Consider the following 24,183-nt stretch of genomic DNA (forward strand, 5'->3'; position numbering starts at 1 on the left):
AGCATATATCAGGCCAACAGAAGGCTTGGTCCATTCTGTTATGGAACTGTCCTGCCATCTCCACAGGATCTAACTCTCAAAGAGTTGTTGTCTCTGTCTCCCAGACAATTTAAAATTAAGTTATAAGAATCATGTTTTCTCTTTATTCTTTTACATGGCAAATTCTCACTAATAAAAGGAAACAGAAAGACAGGGAGACATTGGAATTGCGAAGTACAGACACAAGTGTCAGGCAAAACTTTTTGTTTTAGTTTCATAATGCTTTATTTAGACAATTAAGCCCATCAAAGTAAGTACACCATAATATAAATGTGATGAAAATCGATACAAAACATAAAAAGGGCATGAAGACTTAATGAGTGACGCAATCAATTCATAAATGGATTAAGCCATAAATAAGATGTGACAAGGTGATGTCAACCAACAACTGACAGAATACCCAGCTATTTTAGCAGCACTGGTGCAACAGTGTACAAAAAGCAGCCGGGTTGGGTCATGTATACTGAGCACTGCGCGAGTGCCGGCTGCATTGTCATACCTCATAGTGTGCAAGTTTTTGTTACTGCTGTTCACCGACATAAGGGCCAGGTTACACACTGACACTAGAAAGAAGGTGACATGGAGCATATTAGCCATGAATGAAGAGAAGGGAGACAGTCACAATAGCACCCTGATGAACTGGCAGCTCTTGGCACTGCAGGAGGATAGGATACCCCGCAGCCCTGCGGAAATAACTCACAGGGGCTGATTCACAAAGGTAAAGACCAAACTTCTAAGTTTATGACTTTGGGAATTCACAAAGGGCATTTACTAGTAGTATCTTTATGTCCGCACTCTAAGTTTAGACCAATTATCTAAGTTTACCTTTGTGAATCGGGACCACAGTTTCTATGCCACACCATAGCAGACATTTACTCTATGAACGGTAAACAATAAACAAACGCAATTGTCAGTTTTTTCCTTGTGGCCTTTCTCTTTTTTGTTGAGAGTTGCAGTTGCAGCTCTTTGTGCACATTGCAATCTCAACTGAAATTTGCCGCCTTTTTGTTGAGCCACCCACCAATTCTATGTTCTATCCTTCAAGTATTCTTCACCCAAAAGATCTCTTATTCCTTGGGGCAGTGGGTAATCTCTCACTGTTACCTTTCATCCACACTCCAGCATATTTGTACATTTTGTGATGTGTGACAAAAGCAGATGAGTTTGGCCAAATCCTCCTCCGGGAAGCTCCTCTCCCAGCTCCTCTGAAGGACTCTGCATGTGTTCTTGTGTCAAACTGAAATGAACAAAGGTTCAAACAAGAATTCAGAGAGCCCAAACAAAAGAGACGCAAAGCAGAAATGTTAGGTTATTCCCAAAAACATGGATTTAGCTTAAACTCAGGGCTTTCAGTGGAGAGGGTCCCTCTGGGGCCCAGGCCCAGCTGCTATTAAAAAGTAACATTGAAACGGGTCGCTATCGGGTCCGATATTTTGCATAATTAAATTTGCTGACAAAACCGCTGATTGGCCTCTCAACAACAACTGTGAAAACTATTGGTAATCCATGTCATTGATGTAGTTCCTGTTTGCTTTTCACATGTTTTCCTTCATCTTCCAGTCCCTAGGAAAGTTTGTTTTTTCCAGTATGTTGTGTTTCTTTGGCTTTTTTTTTTTATATTAATGCTGAAATAAAGTCTGACTTGAAATTAGTAAAAGATAAAGTTAAACTTTGTAAAATGTTCAATGCGCAGATTCGGAAATCAGCGTCTGAAACTTGACACACCCCATCCAGCGAAACATTTCTGGACACACTTCCCCATAACATCCTGTGCCATCCTATATTTCATTTCCTAAAAACTCTCTTCTACTCTGATTTTGCGTTTTTTTCTGCCCTGATTTCAGCATCAACAGATCTTACTGTAGATGGGTCATTTGATTAGTGTAACACGACTTCGATGTCTTCTTGGTACATTCTCAAAAGTACTTGGAATTCTCATTATTCTTACTGAGAATAGGACTTTTTGGACAGTGAAACTAAGACATTGAACTTGCACTAAAGGAAACAGGCAAGAAACTGTGTGGAAGAGACATTGACACTGAATCAGGGGCATACAGAACAGACACTTAGGGCCTGATGAAGTTTGGCGGCGCGGCGCCGGTTAAACACAAACAGGGAGGGACCCTGGTAGGTCGGGAAGACACTGCCTGGCGAGACAGTACAGGAAGACAAGGATACAAAAAGACATGGACACCAGAAGAAACAAACAAATGGGAGAATCTTTGGTGACACTGATGGACACTAATATTGGGAAATACTGCGGAAACATTTTTGAGACACCAGGAAATATGATTAGACAGATAATCAATATGGACAGATTAGGACACTGACAAGAAAGAGACGTTGAAAACAGAGACAGATACATTGAAAGGTGTATCTGGCGACAAAGGAAGACTCAAAGCAGACGTGGACACAGGCGAGACGGCTGAGCAAAAAAAAAAGAGACTGAAAAACACAGAGAGACTTGCACACAATAAGAAAATCAAACATTCAGCATTTGAAGGATTTACGATTGATGTTCCACATGAAACACAATCTAGAACTGGACTAGATCACTTTTTACAATTTTTAAACATAGCTGCCAAGTGGATCTTTCACATGTGCAACAGCTTAACTCTCTCTAACCCAGTTAATTTGCTTTTTTTTAAAAAGTCTGCTGGTGAAAAAATGTTTCCTTCTTTGGTATTGGTCCCATCCACAGCCAGCACCAGCACTCCCCATTGTACAGTGAAAGACAGAATTCTGATAAATGGAGCAAAGGAATGGGAGAAATGTGGTGTAAAGTTTACTTTAGTTAACATTGTCACTCCTTCTGCTTCCACACCCTCTAAATGCTCAATGAAATCTTCAAATGGTTCCCAGTCAACACAGGCAACCAGCCCTTCGTCACCAGCAAGCTAGACTGTGGCAACGCACTCTCTCAGAATCACTGTCTAACTGCTAGAAGACTACAGACCATACAAAACCCAGTGGCCAGATAAGCTCCGGCTTTCCCTCATATTCACATCATTCTGCACCTCAAAGACCTCCACCGGCTCCCCGTTCACTAACCTACACTCTTAAAACTGCTCACACACATATACACAGTCCTGTACAGCCCCTAACCCACCTACTTCAACTACCTCAACATCAACTTCAACACACCCACCAGACACCTCTGCTCAGCCAGACTCCTGCTCACACACATCCCCTGCATACACAGGACCCAAATCAACCTTCTTGCTTTCTCCTGTCTCATCTCAACCCTGGAATGACCTGCCCCCACACATTAGAGCTGCCTTCTCATAGTTCAGCTCCATAAGAAACTGAAAACGTGACTGTTCAAATGTCTCTGTAGTGTCTCCCGTTTCACTCATAGTCAATGTTCTTTTTCATCTTTGTCACACTCTCCTCTCATTTCTTTCTCTCTTTCTCACACATGCTTCATTTTCTTCCACTACTGTCTACTTTTTCTCTCTCTCTCTCTTCTCGCTCATCGTCAACCTCCCTCCCACCTTCTCCTCCTCACTCCCTATAAGAAACCGGCCGGGTGAAAGATTAACCCAGGTGAGAGGCATATGATACTCCGGCTGAATATTAGCTGGTCCTGGTTTCTCAGTCCCCACTGAACATCAGGTTTTACATTATAGGAATCAATGCTGAAAGTGCTCAAATCTGCCTGTGAACTGGCTCGCCTCAGTCTATGTCTGCACAGCCGCTCCACACTGTCTGCAGGGGAACTCAGCTGCATACGTGTAAGAGCTCTGCTCTGTCTGCCCAGGGCCACAGAGCTATGTATACTGGAACTCAGCTCCAGCTCAATGAAAATGACCTATGGGTTCACGGTCTCTGCTCTAGCTGTTCATGGATTCAGCACTAGGTATGCAGGGACTTGGCTCAGTCTGGCCTGGAGCTCAGCTCTATCTGCAAAAGAGTGAGTTCAGCTCTACAAGATGATGAGGTCTGCTTGTGGCCGGCTCCACTGTCTCTGTATGCACAAGAACCTACTTCTCTCTGTGTAAGATCTCGTTTCAATGAGAGTGAAAGTGAGAATTTGTGTTTGGGAGTGTGTATGAATATGTGAAAGTGAGTATGAAGGAGAGAGTAAAGGAGAATGAGTGTGTTAGAAGAAACAAGTGATTGATTGAAGGTTATGAAAAGGAGGGGAAGTGAGTTGAGTTGAGTGCAGCAGGTGCAGTTACACCAGGGCCCAGAGTGACTGAGTGTGTGTGAGTGTTTTAACAAGTGAGAATGATAATCAGTGAGTATGAGTGCGTTTGTGTATGAGTAACAGTGAGTGGGAATAAGTATGAATGAGAATGAGCAAGTGAGAGAATGTGAGTTAGAGTGAGTGAGGGGAAACAACTCTCCGTATCGCTGGCGCACAATTAGGCTGCTGAGCGCCACCAGATACCGTTGCACGATTCAGCAAAAATGTCTGTTCGCATCTTAGCATAGGTTTTGTACTGGAAGGGTGCCCTTCCAGCACAAAATACAATGATTTGTCTAACTTTGAAACTCTTCTTACCTCGGATGTGTGCTGTACAGTGTAGTACATATGCAAAGTGGGAAAGGTTATGAGAAATAAAACCACTTCTAGTTTTTAACGCCTATTTTCAAGTGGCGTTTATTTTTTGGTGCAAAACCCTGTCTATGGTTGTTAGTAGATAGGGTTTCGCACCAACTACCATGTGTGGTTGCATGGGAACGCCTATGTACCACCCCCTTGACACAGAGTAAACAAAGCAGTTCTTTACATTGCTTTGCAATGCTTTCAGGCAACTTTCCAGTGCAGAACAGGTTTTGCGCTGGAAAGTAAATTAAAAAACACATTTTGCGCAGGATTGGGGCCCTTTTGAGACACAAACCCAGCAGCCACAGGCACCAATACTAATTGACAAGATGTGGCCTAACAGCCTGTACTGCCGACTTTGGAACTGGAGAGTTTAAATTCCAGCATCACCTCAATAGCCTGTGATCCTGGGCAAATCTCCCCATGGCTAAAAAAGTAAATCTGATTTTGTGTTATGTAATCTGGTGCTCGTGTAAAGCACCCTGATGACTTTGAGCCTTCCTCCCCGCATGAGAGATGCCATTGGCAAAAAAGTCTGGTCACTACAAAATGTATTTCTTTACCTTTTTAGCATTTAGTTAGCGCTTATTATCCATCACATGGGTAGTAAGCACTATATAAATGCAGTTGTAAATCATGACAATTTGCTATGTCTGCCCTTTTTGCTTGAAAGCACAGGAAGATGGCAGAGATTGTCTTTGAGGTGCAGACGCCGACACTTATACAAGCGCTAACGGGCAAGCATTGTCTCTCTTTAAAACAAAAGGCGATCAGTAAGGCACACCCCTTGCACATGTACAACCCGTACTGTGCGGTTTTTGTCCTGGTGTTTTGATTCATCTATAACCCCCATCACCTCCTTTGAGGACACAGCAGAAGCAAGATAAGCTGAAGGTGTCTGTGGGACAATGGAACATGTTTGTCCGACGCTCTCCTCTCCAGCTGTAGCATGACTGGTGTGGGGGGGGGGGGGGGGGGGGGGGAGCTGAAACCCTTTCAGCCCAATGGGCGTTGCGCGCCTACTTCTGGTCCTGTGGTAATGGTGGCGGGTGCTGGAGTTGCACTGTCGCAAGCAGTGTTACCCACCAACTATCCGAGCTGTAGCTCTTCCTAACGCTGGATTTCCTACAGAAAAGTAGAAAACACACTATCACATGCTTACATACATTAAGCATAGCAGTCAAAAAAGCAAAGCAGTTAACACAAATATAAATCAATGTTCTCCTAGTGCTGCTTCCCCCCTTCTGACACTCAAGCCATCCAAAGGCACTTGTAAAATGTAAGAGGGTGGAACTGAGCTATAGAGACATTAGGGCTAAGAGAAGAGACACAGCCTCCAAGAGACGGGTCTGGGTTTGGAGACACCCAGACATCTGATACAGATGATCAAGGTACAGGTTATGAGAATGACAGACATTAATGATCACACCTGAGTCCTATTAATTTAATCCTCACATAGAAACTGCAGTAAATGCATGGACTGGTTTTCGTAAGAGCACAAGACTAATAATCACTGAAAAAACACTAACCTTGGGTTCCTGAGCGGCGTGCTGCCTGGCATAAAGTGTGTCAACGCTTTGTCAGGGGCAGTAAGCGCTATATAAATGCAATTACAATACAAAATGTATCCCTCCTGACCCACTTTAATGCTGATAACATAACACTCAGCAACTGAGCACTCGATCGTAGTTCCTACATGCTGCATAATAATTCTCTTATGCGGCTTGACAATTTTACTCTCATGTAAGACACACTGCTGTGGGTCATGTCCATCACCCAGTAGTATGCCAGTCCACAACAATAACAAACCCATTACCAACGGAAAAAGCAAAAATAAACAGAGCAGGTCTGCCACATGCTGCTGACCAATGCAGGACTTCAATTCAGTCCACCACTGCAGGTCCCAACAAGCTATATACTACAACCGCTTCTTGATATCTCACAGTAACAATCAAATATGGGGTGGTATTAACAAAGCCCATTCCAGCAGACCTCTTCACCATTTCTCCCTCCAACTCATGTGTGCTCAGGACCATAAACGTTAAAAAAAATATATGAGAATGCACATCTTAGTGCAGTAACCAGCTAAGCAGACTATGGTCATCAGAAATACCATAAAGGGACCTGTAATGCTGTTTAAAGCTGCCAGCTTACTGAAAACTATAAACCGAGCAACTCTTTCTAACACTTCTTCATCTATGTATTTATTTATTTTTATTTTGAAGGTTTTGTATAGCGCACACATGACCCTGGCGGGTATCAGAGCGCTTTACAAGTGAGGTAGTTAAACAAAAGAGACAATGTACAAAAGAAACATAGTATTTCGAAATAATGACTTGTGTGACAGCTGGTTGTTCTACGAGTCCGATATAATGTTCAAGTGAATTTCATCATGAGAAGAGATTTAACTTTGTTTTTGAAGGAAGCAGTTGACGGGTTGAGTCTGGTTTCTGGGGGTAATGCATTCCAAATCCTTGGAGCAATTCCACAGAAGACGCGGTTATATGTTTTCTTCTTGGCACATTTTTGAGGCTTCAGAAGGAGGTTGCTGGCGCTCCTGGTAGATCGGTTTCCACACGAGAGCTCCAGTTTCTGGGCCAGGTACCTCGGGGTGTTGTGATGTAGCGCTTTGTGCGTCATGCAGGCGATTTTTGTTGAATTCTTGCTTCAAAGGGTAGCCAATTGAGCGCTTTGAAGTCGGGGGAAATGTGGCAATGTCTTTTGGAACCTGTGATGAGCCTGGCCGCTGAATTGAGTGATGCTCTTAGAGAAGTCCACAGAGAGTTGCACTACCATATTCTAGTCTGGGCATTATTAGTGCTTGGACTGCCAGTTTGAAGTCATTTACTGGGAGGAAGGGTTTTAATTTTCTCAGGGTGTGCATCTGAAAGTTTGCTCCTTTTGCTGCGGCACTGATGTGTTTTTGCATGTTTAGGTTACTGTCCAGAGTTACTCCCAGTGATTTTGCTGAATCAATTATAAGAGGTTGGCAGTTGAGCGCTGTAAGTTGTTTAAGCCATTCTTGTATGGTGGCAGGTTGGTTATGTGGGGCGACTAGTAGGAATTCCGTTTTGAGGGCGTTTAGCTAGAGGTAGTTTTCAGTCAACCATGTCTGAGTTTTCTGTAAAGTCAGATTGAGAGATTTGATGTCATCCGGAGAGTTTATTTTTAAATATAGTTGCGTGTCGTCTGCGTACATGTGAAAGTGGATATTTGATGAGTTGAGGACCTCAGTGAGTGGCTCCATAAATAGGTTGCACAGTGTAGGTGAGAGGGAGAAGCCCTGCGGGACTCCTAATGTGACTGGGACGGCCATGAACAGGGATTGGTTGACCTTGAACCTTTGGGATCTATTTAGGAGGAAAGGCATAACCCAATTTAGAACTGACCCTGATAGGCCCATTCTGTGTTGCAAGAGGTCTAGTAGATTATCATGTTTGACGGTGTCAAATGCCGAAGATAAGTCAAGTAGGATAAGTAGGCAGGATTCATTCTGGTCTGGGATTTTTAGTGCGTCGTCTACTATGTGGGGCATAGCCGACTCTGTACTATGCCCTGCCCGGAAGCCAGATTGGAATTTATTGAGCAGGTGGAAATTGGTGATGTGGTTGTCTAACTTGCTGAGAACACATTTTTGTAGGAGTTTGGACAGAGTTGGAATGTTGGAAATTGGTCGTTAATTATTTAGGTCCGCGGGGTCCGCCGTCGTTTGTTTCAGGATGGGGGAAACTTGTCCCAATTTGAGATTTTCAGGAATAACTCCTTGGACTAGGGAAGCATTGATGATCTTTGCCCAAAGTGGCAGTAGCACCGGTATGAGATAGTTTGCAGGGAGGAGTCAGAGAAGTGGTTGGAGGGGTTCAAGGACGTGAGTGCTTTTAGGATTGTTTCTTCGTTGTAGGTTGTGAAGGAGGCCCAGGAGGCGTTTTTTTTTTAGGGCGAGTTTAGATGTGCAGGTGATTGGGGTTGCTAGAGTGTGAGATGGCGTGTCCTTCTTAGTGTCAATCTGAGCTAATGAGGCCTTAAGTAGGTCTGTTTTCAGGAGTTCCGTCTTTCTCGTGAAGAAGGAAGAAAATTCTTCGCAGCTGGGTGGAGAACATTGTCCAGCTTGGGGAGGGTGAGCTACGCCAATAGATTGAGTTTTGACTAGTTCAAATAGTTTCTTGGGTTGCTTTGTGGCTTGAACTAGCTGAGTTTTGAAAAAGTTTGCTTTTGAGTGCCTGATCTTTCTATAGTACGAGTTTCTGGTGGATCTGAGCAGTCTAAGGTGGTCCGTGGATGGTGATGACCTCCATCGCCGTTCAACTAATCTTAGTGCTCATCTGTCCTCGTTGAGTCTGCCGTCATACCAAGGTTTAGAGTCTTTTGTGGAGAGCCTCTTCAGTTGTAGAGGCGCGGTTGTATCTAAATTCGTGGTCATAGAGTTAAAGTACTGTTGTGTCAAAGCTTGAACATCAGTTAGGTCTTCCGGGGGAAGCAGGAGGCTGACACTGGCAGATGTGGATAGGTCTGCGAGGGAGTTTTTTAGGTTCCTCTTCCATATTTTAGGTCTCGTAGGTTGTGCTGAGCATAGTTTAACTGATTCCTTGATGGAGAAGGTGATGGAATGGTGATCAGACCAATCACAGGGAAGGATTGTGTTAAGCTGAATGGCCTCTGGGTTGGCAATCACCAAGTCAAGTGTTGAGCCTTTGACATGTGTAGGGCTATTGCAGATTTGGGTGAGGTCAAGGTCCGAAAGGAATGTTTTGAGGCTATTTATTGCCAGGTCGTTAGGGTCGTTCCAATGGAGACTGAAATCACCAAGGAATATTTGGGTATTTTGTTGACCAGTATGTGTGGTCACGATATCCATGAATTGCTTGATGAATGTGAGATTATCGCCTGGCGGTTGGTAGAATGTGTGCAGTGAACAGATTGGTTTGTTATTACTTGTGATATCAAACTGTTAAGCTATGCATCCCATAGCACGATAACTGCCCCTCAGTGGTCCTTACGAACGACATGTAAACTCTTCCTGCATAGGATCAAGACAATACAATTACAACTAGACACTCTACTTCATGTTGCGTGATACCAAGGTATGCAAACGCTTCAACGCACCACATAGGCGTAGGTAGTAAGTGCTATATAAATGTTGCAGTGAAGAGAAGCTTTACTGTCACATCTGCATGTATCAATCTGATAATGTTCTGTGCATCATTCCCCCAGATTCGCTCTGAAACAACCAAAGCACTAACAAGCCATACCAATGGTAGAAAGGCATACTTTACCTCATGACTGCCCTACTGCAGCAAGACATTCATCAGTGTATGTATTGCTAAACAGTCTGGGGTGCTCCTCTCTATCCGCTGGGATCTCAAAACCACAGAGAGGGCATTAAGAGATCTTGATGCACGCACTTTGACCGATGATCCTCCCCCTCAGTACATCAATGGGCAAAGCTTTTCACTGAATTCCAGGAACTTACGAGGCTAACTATCTTGGGAAATATGCGTGTGCAAGAGTTTATGGTGAGGGCGAGAGACTGGGCCGGACATTGGCCAGAAGTCTCTGTCCACGGCATCAATCCTCTTTCACTACGCAGCTGCAGCTCAATGACTGTACCTCGATCACACGCAGCACCTTCACCCTCCTCTCTTACTACTCTCATCTATAGGCCACCCTTTCTCCCCCCGATGAGACTCTCACCAATTACTTGGCGGAGGTGGCTATGGTCTGGCTCGAAGATGGTCAACATCAACTTTTAGCGTCACCCATTACAGCAGATGAGCTGTCACAGGCCATCGATGACCTCAACCGAACCCGCACCTGCGGCACTGATGGTCTAACTGGAATCTTCTATAAAACATATAAGTCACTGTTAATTCCTCATCTGTTGGAGGTGTATCCTTGAAAGTGGACTACTGCCCCTAACAATGAGAGAGGCTGTCATTTCTCTTCTCATTAAACCAGGCAAACCCTCCCATCGAAGTGCCTCGTATAGGCCCTTGTCACAGTTAAATCAGGATTACAAAATTTTGCCTAAAGTTCTGTCAACACGTCTATCACTATTAGTGGACCAAATCATTTACCCGTTTCAATCTGGCTTTGTTCCGAACCAATCTACATCTGTAATCCTCCGCACAGTATTTGCAATCATTAACCAAATAGATCCCAACCTTCCTGCTGCACCTGTACTGCTTGACGCAGAAAAAGCGTTTGATTCACTGCAGTGGTCCTTTTGGTATGCCACATTATGGAAGCTGGCGAGCTCACAGATCAATTTGCCCGATTGCAGGGTACCAGACAAGGCTGTCCCCCATCCCCGCTATTGTTAATTATAGCTATGTGCCCCCCTTGTGCGCCAACAGCAGGAACACCACTTGCAATGCAGGTTAAGATTCCATTGCGGCCTCCTTATGGCTTTGTTATATGCAGATGATATTCTGCTGTTTGTCAGGGACCCCGCTCCTAATCTTCCCCCCCCGCAAAATTGTGTGATTGTGTTTTCCAGGGTAGTTATAAATTGGAACAAATACGAAATATTTCCACTAACGCTATATGGCCCAATTTACTACAGAATTCCCCTTTTTCTGGTGTGATGAGCCCCCTCCCGTTATCTGGGTATTTTCTGGCATTGCAATGCATCAGAGCTCATCCGCCCCAACTATGGGCCCGCTATTGACCGGCTGTCGGCTCAAATAGATGGCTGGATCAAACTCCCACAGTCCATTGCTGGTAGGATTGCCATTATAATAATGGTGGTATTGCCTCGTTTTTTATATCTTTTCCTTAACATCGCTATTCCACTTACTTCTAAATTTTTTGATATGCCCGGGCATGCATGCTTACCAGATTGGTATGGGCCGGCGGTCAAGCGCATATGAAATGGCAGACATTGACGATGCCCTATCGGCGTGGAGGGTTTGGCGTTCCAGATTTCTATTTATACTATTTAGTGGCGCAAGCACACTTTGCGTATTATTGGTATCACCGGGAAGCGAGGCTGCAGTACCTAAAACGCGAGTGGTCACAGGCTAACCCTTGTTCGCTGTCTACCATCATTCCACATGGCCTCTCTAGATCGCCCACAGAGATACAGACACTTCAAACCTCATATTGGGCCTGGGAGAGGTTGTGCCGCTATTTGAACGCTTAACTCCTATACTCCCCACACTTGACGCTTCTTGACAACCCATGTTTATTCCCCACCATGGAAACAGTAACTAAAAGGACCCTTACTCATCATGGGTTACAGACTATCGGGGATCTGTTCCAGGACACCCATTGACGCTCAGTCGTCGACCTAGCGTGAGGGCAAGATGTGCCCTATATGTACAAGTTTCTCCTACATAGAACAGGTACATCCATGTATTCGCACTTCATTCTTCCACAGCGGAGCCAGCTGATTTTTCTCTGCTATCTCTTGTCATTCCGTCTACAGATGCTGCCCATTTGGTCTCCCGCCTACATAACTTGGCCCAGACGCTCTTACCACAAGTGGGGATGTGAGCTCAAGCAGCATGGGAGGAAGAGCTAGAGCACCCACTATCGGACGAGACATGGACAGAACAGATCCGTTTTATCTCTGGTAATCATATGAGCTTCTCCATTTTAAATACCTACTTAGAGCATCTTTCACACCAAAATTGATAGCAAAGATGGACGCCACCAAACCTCATGCCTTCCCTAGATGTGCAGCGGAGCAGGTCAGTTTCTCTCACCTAGCGTGGAACTGCGTACCAATACTTGAATACTGGGTGGAAGTCTTTCGGCACCTTGCTTTAATGATTGACTTCGACTTAAGCCCTTCCCCGCTGCTCGCTTTATTGGGATACTTTAAACCAATGGGTGCTGGGGTTCATCGTTTTTCCACCATTGCCCTGCTCCTTGTCAAGAGGCAAACTTCTAAGCATTGGAGTGCCTCCACTGTCCCCACAACCAAGGCTTGGATGTGGAATTTGATACACTGTGAGACCACTTACGATATCTATGCAACACTGCAACCGCCCTCTTCCAGGCCAAAAAATATTTGGCAGTCACTCTGCTCTTATTTGTTGCTCCACCCAGAGGAGATGGAGTGAGTTGGGACTGCTTGGGACCGGTATGTGGGCCTGAGTGTGTTTGCCGCTGGGGATTACGGAGGGCATGCCTAATATGTACTGTAACATTACTTAATTGAGAGAAGTTGGCCTGGTATATGCTATCCACTAGTTATAGTAGGCACCCTGTACCAGTCAAAACAACCCCTTATTGATGATAGGTTAAAGACAACCTTTATTGAAAGCTATCCTAGTGGTAGCTATGGAGAGCAGCCTTCAGGCTAAGTCTTGAAGGAATGTAAAGCAGCTTGTTTTACCAGTCTATAATCTCTTGAATGGCTAAATGAAAAGACAACAACACCAGGTATATATATAAAATATATGTATTTATTTCTAAACACACCCTCCTAGTCTCTTTATGAGACTAGAGGTCAAAACACATAAGTTACACTTCAAATATGATTGTAAAATAGCACAAATATACGTCAGGCCCTAGAGGCGAGCCAAGCCATATACTAAAATAGTGGTATAAGAACCACGGCTTAACTAGACACAAGGCCTAGAGCCTGTAGAATCGCTGGGACCCCAAGGAACCACCCAAGGTAGTGACACAGGGGACCCACGGGGGCCGTGTGCAGTGTGAGAACACAGCCGCAAGCTCCCGTTAGCTTCTATGGGGATAGTCGCGGTTAGATTTTTAAAGATTAGGGACACTTAGAAATGAGTCAGGACCAAACCCTTTGGGACTTAGGAAGTTCTAGGGTCAACACCCACGGGAGCACCGGAGTTACCTCACCCAGGGAAGCCGGGTGCATATGTGTCAAATGGTGTCGGGTCGCATTGTCGATTTCAATGGGAGCTGGCAAAGAAGTGCTGCTGCCGGGAAGATGCGAAGTGTCCGAAGAGATCCAAGCCTGGATCAAAGTTGAGAAGAACCTGAAAGCAGAGGGGACAGAGTCTTGGTCACTTGCCAGTGACCAGGAGGACGATAGATGAATGCCCACCGAAGTCGGGTGATTTCAGGTGAAGAAGGTGAAGCTTGAGGCTACAAGTAACCCCAAGCACGACTTCAAGAGACGTCCAGAAGTCAATTCACTTGCAAAAGTGCACGGTGACCAGGAGTTCTGGTTCCACGCTACTCACGAGGGCTGTGGGTCTCAGCTTTGCTGAGAACTCGGGTCGGCCTCTGAGATGTCTGGAAATCCTCTTCCTGGGCTGCAAATACTTCAGGGTCTGGTGGGAGCTTCAGAGATGCAGACCGGCAAAATGCTTTGTTGGTGCCTGCCAAGCAGGGGAGTCACTCTTTGACCCCAAGGGAGATTTCTTCCGTCCTCTAGTCTTTAGTAGAGCGTCGAAGTTCCAGGATTCAGCTTCAGAGTTTCGTCCAGGGATATCTAAAGTTCTGGTTACCGGGGTTCCTTACTTATACCTAAGGAAGGGGTTGGACTAACTCTGGGGACCCACCTATGGGAGGGTTTGATAAGAGGGGTGGCTACACCCATTTCCTTTGTCCAGTTTCGCGCCAGAGCAGGGGTTGGAAGCCCCTGAACTCGTTTGAGCTGGACTATGCACAGGGACACCAAATGTGCCCCCAGTGCAGGACTTAAAAGCACTCTGAGAGTGCTCCCACCCAGCCCCAATACACATCATCATGTCTGGGAGGTGGTTACACCTCCCTGTGACAGGAAACCTATTGTCCAGGCCTCCCCTGCTGGAGTTTCAGTCAGCAGCAGGAGGCCAGACCCGTGTCTGTGGCTGCAGCATCCATTTTGTGATGCCAGGGCTCAGTTAAGTTTTTACCGTGTATACCAGTACTGCCATGTCTCTCCCTCTAGAAGGGTGGGATCATATTCTCACATCAGGAAATGATGTGGGGTATGATTCCAAGGTGTTTGACACCAAACACAACATGTTTCCGTGCAGCCAGTCCAAAGTTAGCATTAACCGTTTAAGATATAATGCACTTAAGAGTATATGGTCAGGCTGCACCACTGACAACCCCGAAGGCTGCAGAGGGGCTCAGCTTATGCCTGGACACCCTCTCACATATAACCACGCACCTTGCCTTCAGGATTGATAAGGCCTGCCATAGGAGTGACTGATAGGTTACTATGTGCAGTGATGGGTGAGGTATAGTGAACCTATACCTCAGTAAGGGGTGCATGCACCACCTTACCCAGGCTGCAGTAGCAGACCTGTGGTGTCATTTTGGAGGGCTTCCCAGGGGTGGCATAATACATGCTTCAGCCCCTGGTAGGCCTCTGGGGTACCTGTTCCCTAGGTACATAGTATACCATATACTAGGGACTCACATGGGTACCCCAGAATCCAATCTGGAGTGTACCTAAAGTACATGCAATCAATTTAGAGAGGATGCAGCTAGGCTGGGGCCCTGACTAGCAGGGTCCCAGCCAGACTAAAGTCGAAAAACAGTGAAACCCCAGCAAAAAGTGGGGGTAACCATGTGAAGCAGATCCTACCCTCCTACAAAAGTATGGTATGATTATTTTACTCCATTATGTATTGTTTTTTGGGGGTTGAAATGATTTACCCTTACCTCTTTCACCCTGCTGGACTCGATATTATACTGGCCATAATGTACTTTCAATAGTAATGATGCTTTAGCTGATCCCTCATTATGCTATTATTGATACTCCTGTATGGTTCTCTTTTCCTTGTAGTCACTTACATTATCTGTTTTTCTTGTGTATTTGTGTTTTGTTTGACATTTGATGAAAAACACAATATATTTTTTTTTAATATACAATTAAATACTAATACTGTATCTCTGGAAAGAGACCAGCCAGAAAAATAATTAAACAACTACTTTTAATAGTTATTCAAAATCCTATTCAATTATCAATTCATATTTTTAATAAATTTCAAGGAAATGTAATTTTAGAAAGTTAAATTTTCCTTGCCTGAAGTTCCCAGAGGCTAATTTGCATTTGCTCTTCCGCTTCTCCTTGTCAATGATGAGCCTTGAATAGGTGTGAAAAAAGTGAGAAATGCCTTCCAGGGGTATCCAATAGGCAGACCTGAATGAGCAGAGATGACTTCTCTGGACTCCACAGAATAATCAGGGTGTTTAGCAGTGTACATCCTTTTTGTCAAATTCTGCTTGAGTATCAGAAACTGCTTGACAGGTCACCTGGGTTCATATATAAAATCGGGGTGCACTTGAAAAGGAGAACACAGGATGCCAAGACAATTCTTGTGTATGTTGCTGAAGGAACCTGCTTTCGTCCTCGCAGACTTTTGTATCTGGGTTTGTTGTGGGTACAGTACCTGATCCAAACTGGATTTTGAGTTAGCTGTGGGACAACACTAGGATTGAAGTAATATCAAACATTATGATGCTCGCTGTTAGAAATGGGATTTCTGGTTGGCTAGGGCTTGTGCCTAAGCCAGGAAGAAACCACCACTGTAGTCACGGTAAGGGAGTCACACACTGATGATAACCCCTGCTCAGCCGCTTGGTAGCTTGGCACGAGCGGTCAGGCTTATCCCAGAGGCAATGTGTAAAGCGTTTGCGCAACAAACACACAGCAGCAACCCACTAGGCACACTACAAAAAAACTCCACACAAGGTTATATCAAAAATAGCCTTTGTATTATCATAAACACATTAGAATAGTAATCACACAATATACACTGTGCCAACTGGCACTAGGCAGTATTTACAGGGGATTATTTACACATGACAGGGCCATTTGGGCCACTGTCAGAACCATCACAAGCACACATAATAAATGTAGAACACAACCAGTAATCACTGGCCAAACACTGTACTCAGCATCATATCCTGCAACATAACTCATATTTTGCAATCCGCATCACATTAGGCGTGAAATACATTCTGCGCCAACCTCATAAGCATAAACACATTATGCGATAACCTCATAAGTCTAAACGCATTAGACCATAACCTCACAAGCATAAACCTCATATATAGGAATAACCTCCTATATATAAATTCTAGAGGCATGAATCACAGTGCATAAATCACATTTCCTAGCACTAGATAAATTACATTAGGGCCTGGCACCCTACAAACCTCACAATCCCCCTGGCCAACGAGCCTTCTTCTGGGGCGTAAATGCCCTATGTCCAAAATGTCAGGGCGCTAAGGGGGACCTCGCAACGGGCCCCCTGGCTGCCTCAGCAGCAAGCACAAAGTGCGCCAGGGCACTGTGGACTGGGGTGCACTCACCCCTCCTTGACCTAAACGGCACTGGCCCCCAAACGTGGCAACTGCTCCGCGCTCTCACAGGGCAGCTGTTAAAAGGTGCGCAAATAAGGTCAGGCACTCAGGGTGCCTCTTGAGCCCCACGGGGACTCCAAAACAAAGGTGGCCCCACGTTGCAGCTGCTCACTGCCAGGCGGGGCGGCTGAAAAACCAGCACGGCCACTACGTCCTCTTTGACGGACCACAGGGGGGCGGGCACCGACAATGTGCCTCGACGCCCCCTCCACAACCAGTTCACCAATGAGCCCCACTCACGAGCTCTCTCTCCTCCAGTGCCGCTTCTGGTACACGCGGGACTCTCCTCACCACACGGGAGCCCCGCCTGGCCTCTGGTGCTGTGCCCCTGTCTCCATTTGCCCGGTCCCCCTTCCTGACACAAGCAGGGAGCAGGCAGTCCTTCTTTTCCAGAAGTGCGCAGACAGGCAGAAATAAAGAGTACTTGGTGCCGGGGAGACCACACCACAGCGCAGCCAGGCAGGCCAGCATGCAGGGACCCCCAGGAAACAGCAGCTGGGTCCCGCGGCGGTTCCTCCTGGCAGAGGGTCCCCTCCAAGTAAGTACAAGCACAGAACAATTTAATGGGGTCACAGCTCCTATATTTATACTTCATTTTCCTTTGTCTGTAGTACAGGGCATGGGGGAACCAGATGCAACTGGTTCAGGGGGGAATTGTAGCACTTTATTTTCCAAGCTCCTCTTCCCCTTTGTCAGGTGGGGGCTAGGTGATCAGACACACCACAGGGGGTGCAGCTAGCATTGTCCAGGCTGGTCACAGTCCTATTCAGAGTCAGGGGATTACTCCTCACACTACACCCAGCACAGATGTCCCATTCAGCCTAGAGCTGACTCACCCTGCCCCTCCTGGAGCCACACACACCTCCCTGCCCCTGTCACTCACAAGCCAGACATGCAATTCACATCAGGCAGGCAGACACATAGCACACAGAAATGCCAACTTCTAAAAGTGGCATTTCTAAAATAGTCATATTAAATCTGCACACTCCATTGCGTAGCCTTTATTATTACTATTCCAATCATACTAAACTTGACCACCCTGCTCCTCTCATAACAGGAATTACTACTGACACACTCATCAGGGAACCCCCCCAATGCATTCCTATGGTAGGGCCAGCCAATTTCACCAAATGTAACTCAGAGCGCGCACGCACTTTACACTGGACTTAAGCGCTAAAGTGCCCAGAGCCCTTGAACCACTACCACCAAGTTGGAAAAAAGGCTAGGAGAAAGGTACAAAGTTTAGGGATGATACTGTGATAAAGGGTCAAGTCCAACACTCGTGCACAACCTTGTTTGAATAAAGTTTTTCTATTTAAATTCATCAATTGTATGTTTTTTTTGGTGTGCTCCTGGAGTAACGTTCTCTGGTCTAGGAACGTGAGGTAATCATTCAATGGTTGCGTACCCTTGTGTGGGGTGCGTCCCCCTGGGCACTATCTGTCCCCTAATTGGGGGGGGAAAACCCCATCATAAATGATGATAAGTGTGCTCGGGTTTAAAACTAAACAGAAGGAATTCAGTGAGCATCAGGGTATAGGCATCAAAGTTTTAGAATATCCAGTTCTTGGTGCGTATGTTGCTTTTGTGTTCATTTATCTTTATATATATATATATATATATTTTTAATAACTCTTCATGGTCCAGAGATCTAACATCCTCTGGTGGTATTTTACAGCCTAATGTTCGACTAGACCATTACAGGTTTCATATCCACTTCACTAAGCATAAACACGTCTTAAAATGGCCACCACATTCACCACTACACATTTAGTCCTACATCGATTACCATCATACAAGGTGGCTCATTAACACACAGGTTTCACGGCCAGTTACACACGCCGAGGAGACTCCATGCCGAGAATATCCGAAGTTGGAATATCAATAAGTGTCTGATTTGAGAGTGACAGTGCTCATTTAGTGAATGACGTTTTCTTGCTATGCACCCTGTGTTTAACAAGTTTGGGTACTCTATCCACACATTTAAGAATCTCTTACTTACAACCATTCCCATATCCGTTCCTAATCATGAACCCTGTTGGCCCACCACAAGGGGTCTTTACAAAATGCCATTGTCGATTGTTTTTAGATGCATGACCAACATAAAGACCCTAACATGCACGCTTGTCAACCCGAATGCCGGCTATATATTTTTAAGCATGGATTCACCATTACCACTTACCACACACCATCATGGCATTGTTGAACCATTATAAGGTTCACTTTTTTTTTTTTTTAAAGGATTTCGTTTGAAATGCATCATCATTACTAAATACAGTTAAGACTAATGCGTACGAAGATGAATGGATCTCCTGCATGTTCATGGATTGACTATAATCACACATCAGCACTAAAAGCTTGATTTCCACTAAAGAAACCACTAACCCTCACCGCACCTAGTGCATGTAATCGCTTTTTCATCATTGAGCGTCGATTTCAACAAAGATCAGCATCACATCACTTATATCACAGTCCAACCCAATGACATGTTAACAGTTATAAGAGCCAAGAACAAACCAGTTCACTCTGGTTTATGATGAACACCAATATAATGGCACCTCATTTTTTCAATTTTTTTTTAAAGAAGATTAAGAGCACTTCACACATTAATTTATATGAGACTAATAGCATCTCATATATTGAGCCTTGGATAGGTTTCCTCATTGTATTTCACACCCTGCTTACGTTACTGAGTTGTTCCCTGATGAAGGGCAATCCGCCCGAAATGCACTGGAACTCACATTGAACTAATACTTGTTTATGGATAATAATGTGTGAACACAGATTAAACACCATGGATTGAAGAATGTAAATTCATGGATGGCAGACAACACATTAAATTCAACTAAGTGATACAAAGTGTGGATTTCATTACAAGAACAGAGGCTACATTATGCATTATCTTTTAATGCAGTCTCCAAGCAGCTGCATACATCGAAATATTAAAAGGTTCCAGAACAGAACATTAACAACACATAAAAGGCATGAGCCATCAACAATCTGTCTCTTTTAAATGCGCCTCCGAGCAGATACGTTGACTTTCTTTACTATTTACCTTTAATTATGCTTTTGCCTTAAGGTATTTTTTTCGTGGCTTAACCCCACCCCTACCGACCCCTGCCTCTACACCATGGGTACTCACAAACTTTCTCTCGGGGGCCAAATTTACAGTGTGGTTTGTGGCTTAGGGCCGCACCGGTGGGGGAGGGAGCGGGGCTAGAGCAAAAAAAAAACTATGACCATGAAGTTGAACACATGCCCCTTCAGCGGACACCTTCGTCCACTGAGTCACCAGACCCGGCATTCACACATCTCTATCTATCTGTCTATCTTTCTATCTATCTATCTATCTATCTATCTATCTATCTATCTATCTATCTATCTATCTATCTATCTATCTATCTATCTATCTATCTCGCTCTGTCTCCCTGCCTCCTTCTCTCTCTCTCCCTCTCTCTATCACTCTCCCTCTCTCTCTCCGTCTCCCTCCCTCTCTCTATCACTCTCTCTCCCTCTGTCTCCCTCACTCTGTTTGTCTCCCTTTCTCTCTGTCTCCCTTCCTCTCTCTCTGTCTCCCTCCCTTTCTGTCTCCCTCCCTCTCTCTGTCTGTCTCTCTCTGTCTCACTCACTCTGTGTCTCCCTCTCTCTCTTTCTCCCTTCCTCTCTCTGTCTCCCTCCCTCTCCCTCCTTCCCTCTCCCTCTCTCTCCATCTCCCTCCCTGTGCCTCCCTCTGTCTCCCTCCCTCTGTCTCCCTGCCTCTGTCTTTGTCTGTCTCCCTCCCTCTGTCTCCCTCTCTTTCTCCCTCCCTCTCTCTATCTCTTTCTCTCTCTCTCCCTCTGTCTCACTCACTGTGTGTGTCTCCCTTTCTTTCTGTCTCCCTTTCTCTCTGTCTCCCTCCCTCTCTGTCTCCCTCCCTCTCTGTCTCACTCCCTCTCTCTGTCTCCCTACCTCTCTCTCTCTGTCTCCCTCCCTCCCTCTCTGTCTCCCTCCCCCTCTCTGTCTCCCTCCCTCTCTCTGTCTCCCTCTGTCTCACTCACTCTGTGTCTCCCTCTCTCTCTGTCTCCCTCCCTCCCTCTCTCGGTCTCCCTCCCTCTCTCCCCATCTCCCTCCCTCTCTCTCAGTCTCCCTCCCTCTGTCTCCTTCCCTCTCTCTCCTCCCTCTCTCTCTCTGTCTCCCTCCCTCCCTGTCTCCTTCCCTCCCTCTCTGTCTCCCTCCCTTTCTCTCTCTCCAACTCCCTCCCTCTCTCTCCATATCCCTCCCTCTGTCTCCGTCTCCCTCCTCTGTCTCCGTCTCCCTCTGTCTCCCTCCCTCTGTCTCCATCTCCCTCTGTCTCCCTCACTCTGTCTCCCTCCCTCTGTCTCCGTCTCCCTCTGTCTCCGTCTCCCTCTGTCTCCCTCCCTCTGTCTCCCTCCCTCTGTCTCCGTCTCCCTCTGTCTCTCTCCCTCTGTCTCCCTCCCTCTGTCTCCTGCTCTCTCTCACTCTCTCTCTGTCTCCCTCCCTCTCTCTCTCTCTCCCTCTCTCCCTCCATCTGTCTTCCTCCGTCTGTCTCCCTCCCTCTCTCTCTCTCTCTGTCTCACTCACTCTCTTTCTCTCCCTTTCTCTCTGTCTCCCTCCCTCTCGCTCTCCGTCTCCCTCCCTCTGTCTCCGACTCCCTCCCTCTGTCTCCGTCTGTCTCCCTCCCTCTGTCTCCCTCCCTCTGTCTCCGTCTCCCTCTGTCTCTCTCCCTCTGTCTCCCTCCCTGTCTCCCGCTCTCTCTCACTCTCTCTCTGTCTCCCTCCCTCTCTCTCTCTCTCCCTCTCTCCCTCTGCCTGTCTTCCTCCGTCTGTCTCCCTCCCTCTCTCTGTCTCCCTCTCTCTCTCTCTTTCTCCCTCTCTCTCCCTCCCTCTCTCTCCATCTCCCTCCCTCTCTCTATCTCTCTCTCTCTCTGTCTCACTCACTCTGTTTGTCTCCCTTTCTCTCTGTCTCCCTCCCTCTCTCTCTCCGTCTCCCTCACTCTCTCTCTCCATCTCCCTCCCTCTCTCTATCACTCTCTCTCCCTCTGTCTCACTCAATCTGTTTGTCTCCCTTTCTCTGTCTCCCTCCATCTCTCTGTCTCACTCCCTCTCTGTCTCCCTCTGTCTCACTCATTCTGTTTGTCTCCCTCTCTCTGTCTCCCTCCCTCTCTCTGTCTCCCTCCCTCTCTGTCTCCCTCTGTCTCACTCATTCTGTTTGTCTCCCTCTCTCTGTCTCCCTCCCTCTCTCTGTCTCCCTCCCTCTCCCTGTCTCCTTCCCTCTCTCTCTCTCCATCCCCCTCCCTCTCTCTCTCTCTCTCTCTCTCTGTCTCAATCACTGGTTGTCTCCCTTTCTCTCTGTCTCCCTCCCTCTCTCTCTCTCTGTCTAACCTCTCTGTCTCCCTCTCTCTCTCTCTCTGTCTCCCTCTGTCTCATTCAGTTTGTCTCCTCTCTCTCTGTCTCCCTCCCTCCCTCTGTCTCCCTCCCTCTTCCTCCCTTTCCCTCTCCCTCTGTTTCCCTCTCTCTCTCTCCCTCTGTCTTCCTCCCTCTCTCGCACTCTGTCTTCCTCCGGCTGTCACATCACCCGCTGCCACATCACCCGCTGCCCCGCTGTCCTCGTCACCCTCTGTCACCTCAACCGTGCTGAGACAGCTTCCCTGGAACACACACAGCCGCCGCACCCAAGTACTTCACAGGCCTTGTAAAGACCATTCACGTGTTAATGAGGCTTTGTTGTATTTCACCTTTTCTTAGCGCCCCTGCATCTCCACTCAGAGTAGAGATGCAGGGGCGCTAAGAATAGGTGAAATACAACAAAGCCTCATTAACAAGTGAGTGGTCTTTAAAAGAATCGCCTGGCCCCCATAGCTCCGCGCTGCTGCAACCGGCGATATAAAAAAAACACAGGTATGATGTCTGCAAGGTCCGCGGGCCGCCAAGGCTTGCCGGGCGCTGGCGGCCCACGGGCCGTATTAGTACCCGTGCTCTACACCAATCTCAAATTTATGGAGATTCCCTCTCTTTCATAATCCTCCCCTTCTTAACGCACGGCGTTATGCTCTACCTACGGTCTTTTACATCTAACCTTTCTGTATTATGCACTAATGCTTAGTCACTTTTTATTTAGCGATCTAACTACTCCATCGCTAATTTTCGCTATTATTTAGCCCTGTCTTATTGAAATTTCGATAGGATCGCATCTTTACCTTTGTCCGATGCAAGCCGTGATCTCCAGCGCGAGCCTGCATCGTCTCAAACATTAAAGGAAAGTTCCTTGGCCACGTCCTCCCGTTGCCAGGAACACTTCTTCTTCATGTTCCCGGCCTTACAGCCTGCAACTTGGTCGCGCGCTCATCCGCATGACAACGGGCAGCGGCTGATCACTCGGGAAGTGTGTCAGGTACGCGACTTCACATTGCGATCAACTGCTGCCCACTATGCTACTCAAGCAAGTAGATTTAAATATCAAAATTTAACAGCTTTGCCCTGAAAACAAATCTTTTTTTTAAAGGGGAAGATATATATATATATATATATATATATATATATATATATATATATATATATATATATATATATATATATATATATATATATATATATGTAAAAAAGAAGAAAAATATATATATATAAAGAAAGGGAAAAACCTTCCTTTGGCAAATACTTACCATCTATTGGTGCTATTATTATATATAGAAAAAAGAAATTAAAACTAGAGAGAGGAATTATCTCCTTTTAATGTCTTAAGCATATATACCCTCTCTTCTCCACCCTCTTATACTTTGATGTTTACAAAGCACCTTTGCCAAACCCATTTTGTACCTAATCTCCCTATCTGTGCAATGTCTGACACAGATTCAGACGACGCTTCCGCCCCTACTCCTAATATTGATAATTATACCCTTAAAAAAATGCTTCATAAGGAGATGAAGTCCTGCATGCTTGAAACCTTGACTCAGGTCATGTCCTCTAAAAGGTCACTCCCCATTGAGGAGAACGAGATCCCTGAAATTTTGAACCCTCACTACTCGACGAATTAAGGGGCAAAAGATTAAAGAAAAGTAAAAATGTGGATCAAGTGACCCCTAAGAGCACTACGAGAGGTACTAGCACCTCTTCAAATGTGGGCGGTCTTAGCACCTCAACTATCAATGGAGGTCCCCGCACCTCGAACTCCCTGGGTGTCCCTAGCGGCACGACTTATTCGGGTGTCCTTGGCGGCACAAAACATCTTGGTGTCCCTAGCGGCACAAAATATCACAGTGCTCATTACAATATGGGAGACAACAAATTTAATGATGATGAATCCTCAGA

At 45.9% G+C, this 24,183-nt stretch overlaps 1 protein-coding gene across 1 annotated transcript in view; it reads right to left on the reverse strand.

Annotated features, from left to right (window-relative positions):
• Positions 1-353: 353 nt before the first annotated feature.
• The window catches only part of LOC146853938 (matrix metalloproteinase-17-like), a 242,013-nt gene continuing 218,183 nt past the window's right edge, over positions 354-24,183 (reverse strand). Inside the window, exon 11 of the mRNA XM_085651851.1 lies at positions 354-1,276. Coding sequence (XP_085507977.1) covers positions 1,272-1,276 — 5 coding nt within the window. The 3' untranslated portion in view covers positions 354-1,271. The remainder of the gene's footprint in view (positions 1,277-24,183) is intronic.

This window comes from Triturus cristatus, chromosome 4_1 (assembly GCF_964204655.1).
Source record: "Triturus cristatus chromosome 4_1, aTriCri1.1, whole genome shotgun sequence".
In the NCBI taxonomy this organism is placed as follows: Eukaryota; Metazoa; Chordata; class Amphibia; order Caudata; family Salamandridae; genus Triturus; species Triturus cristatus.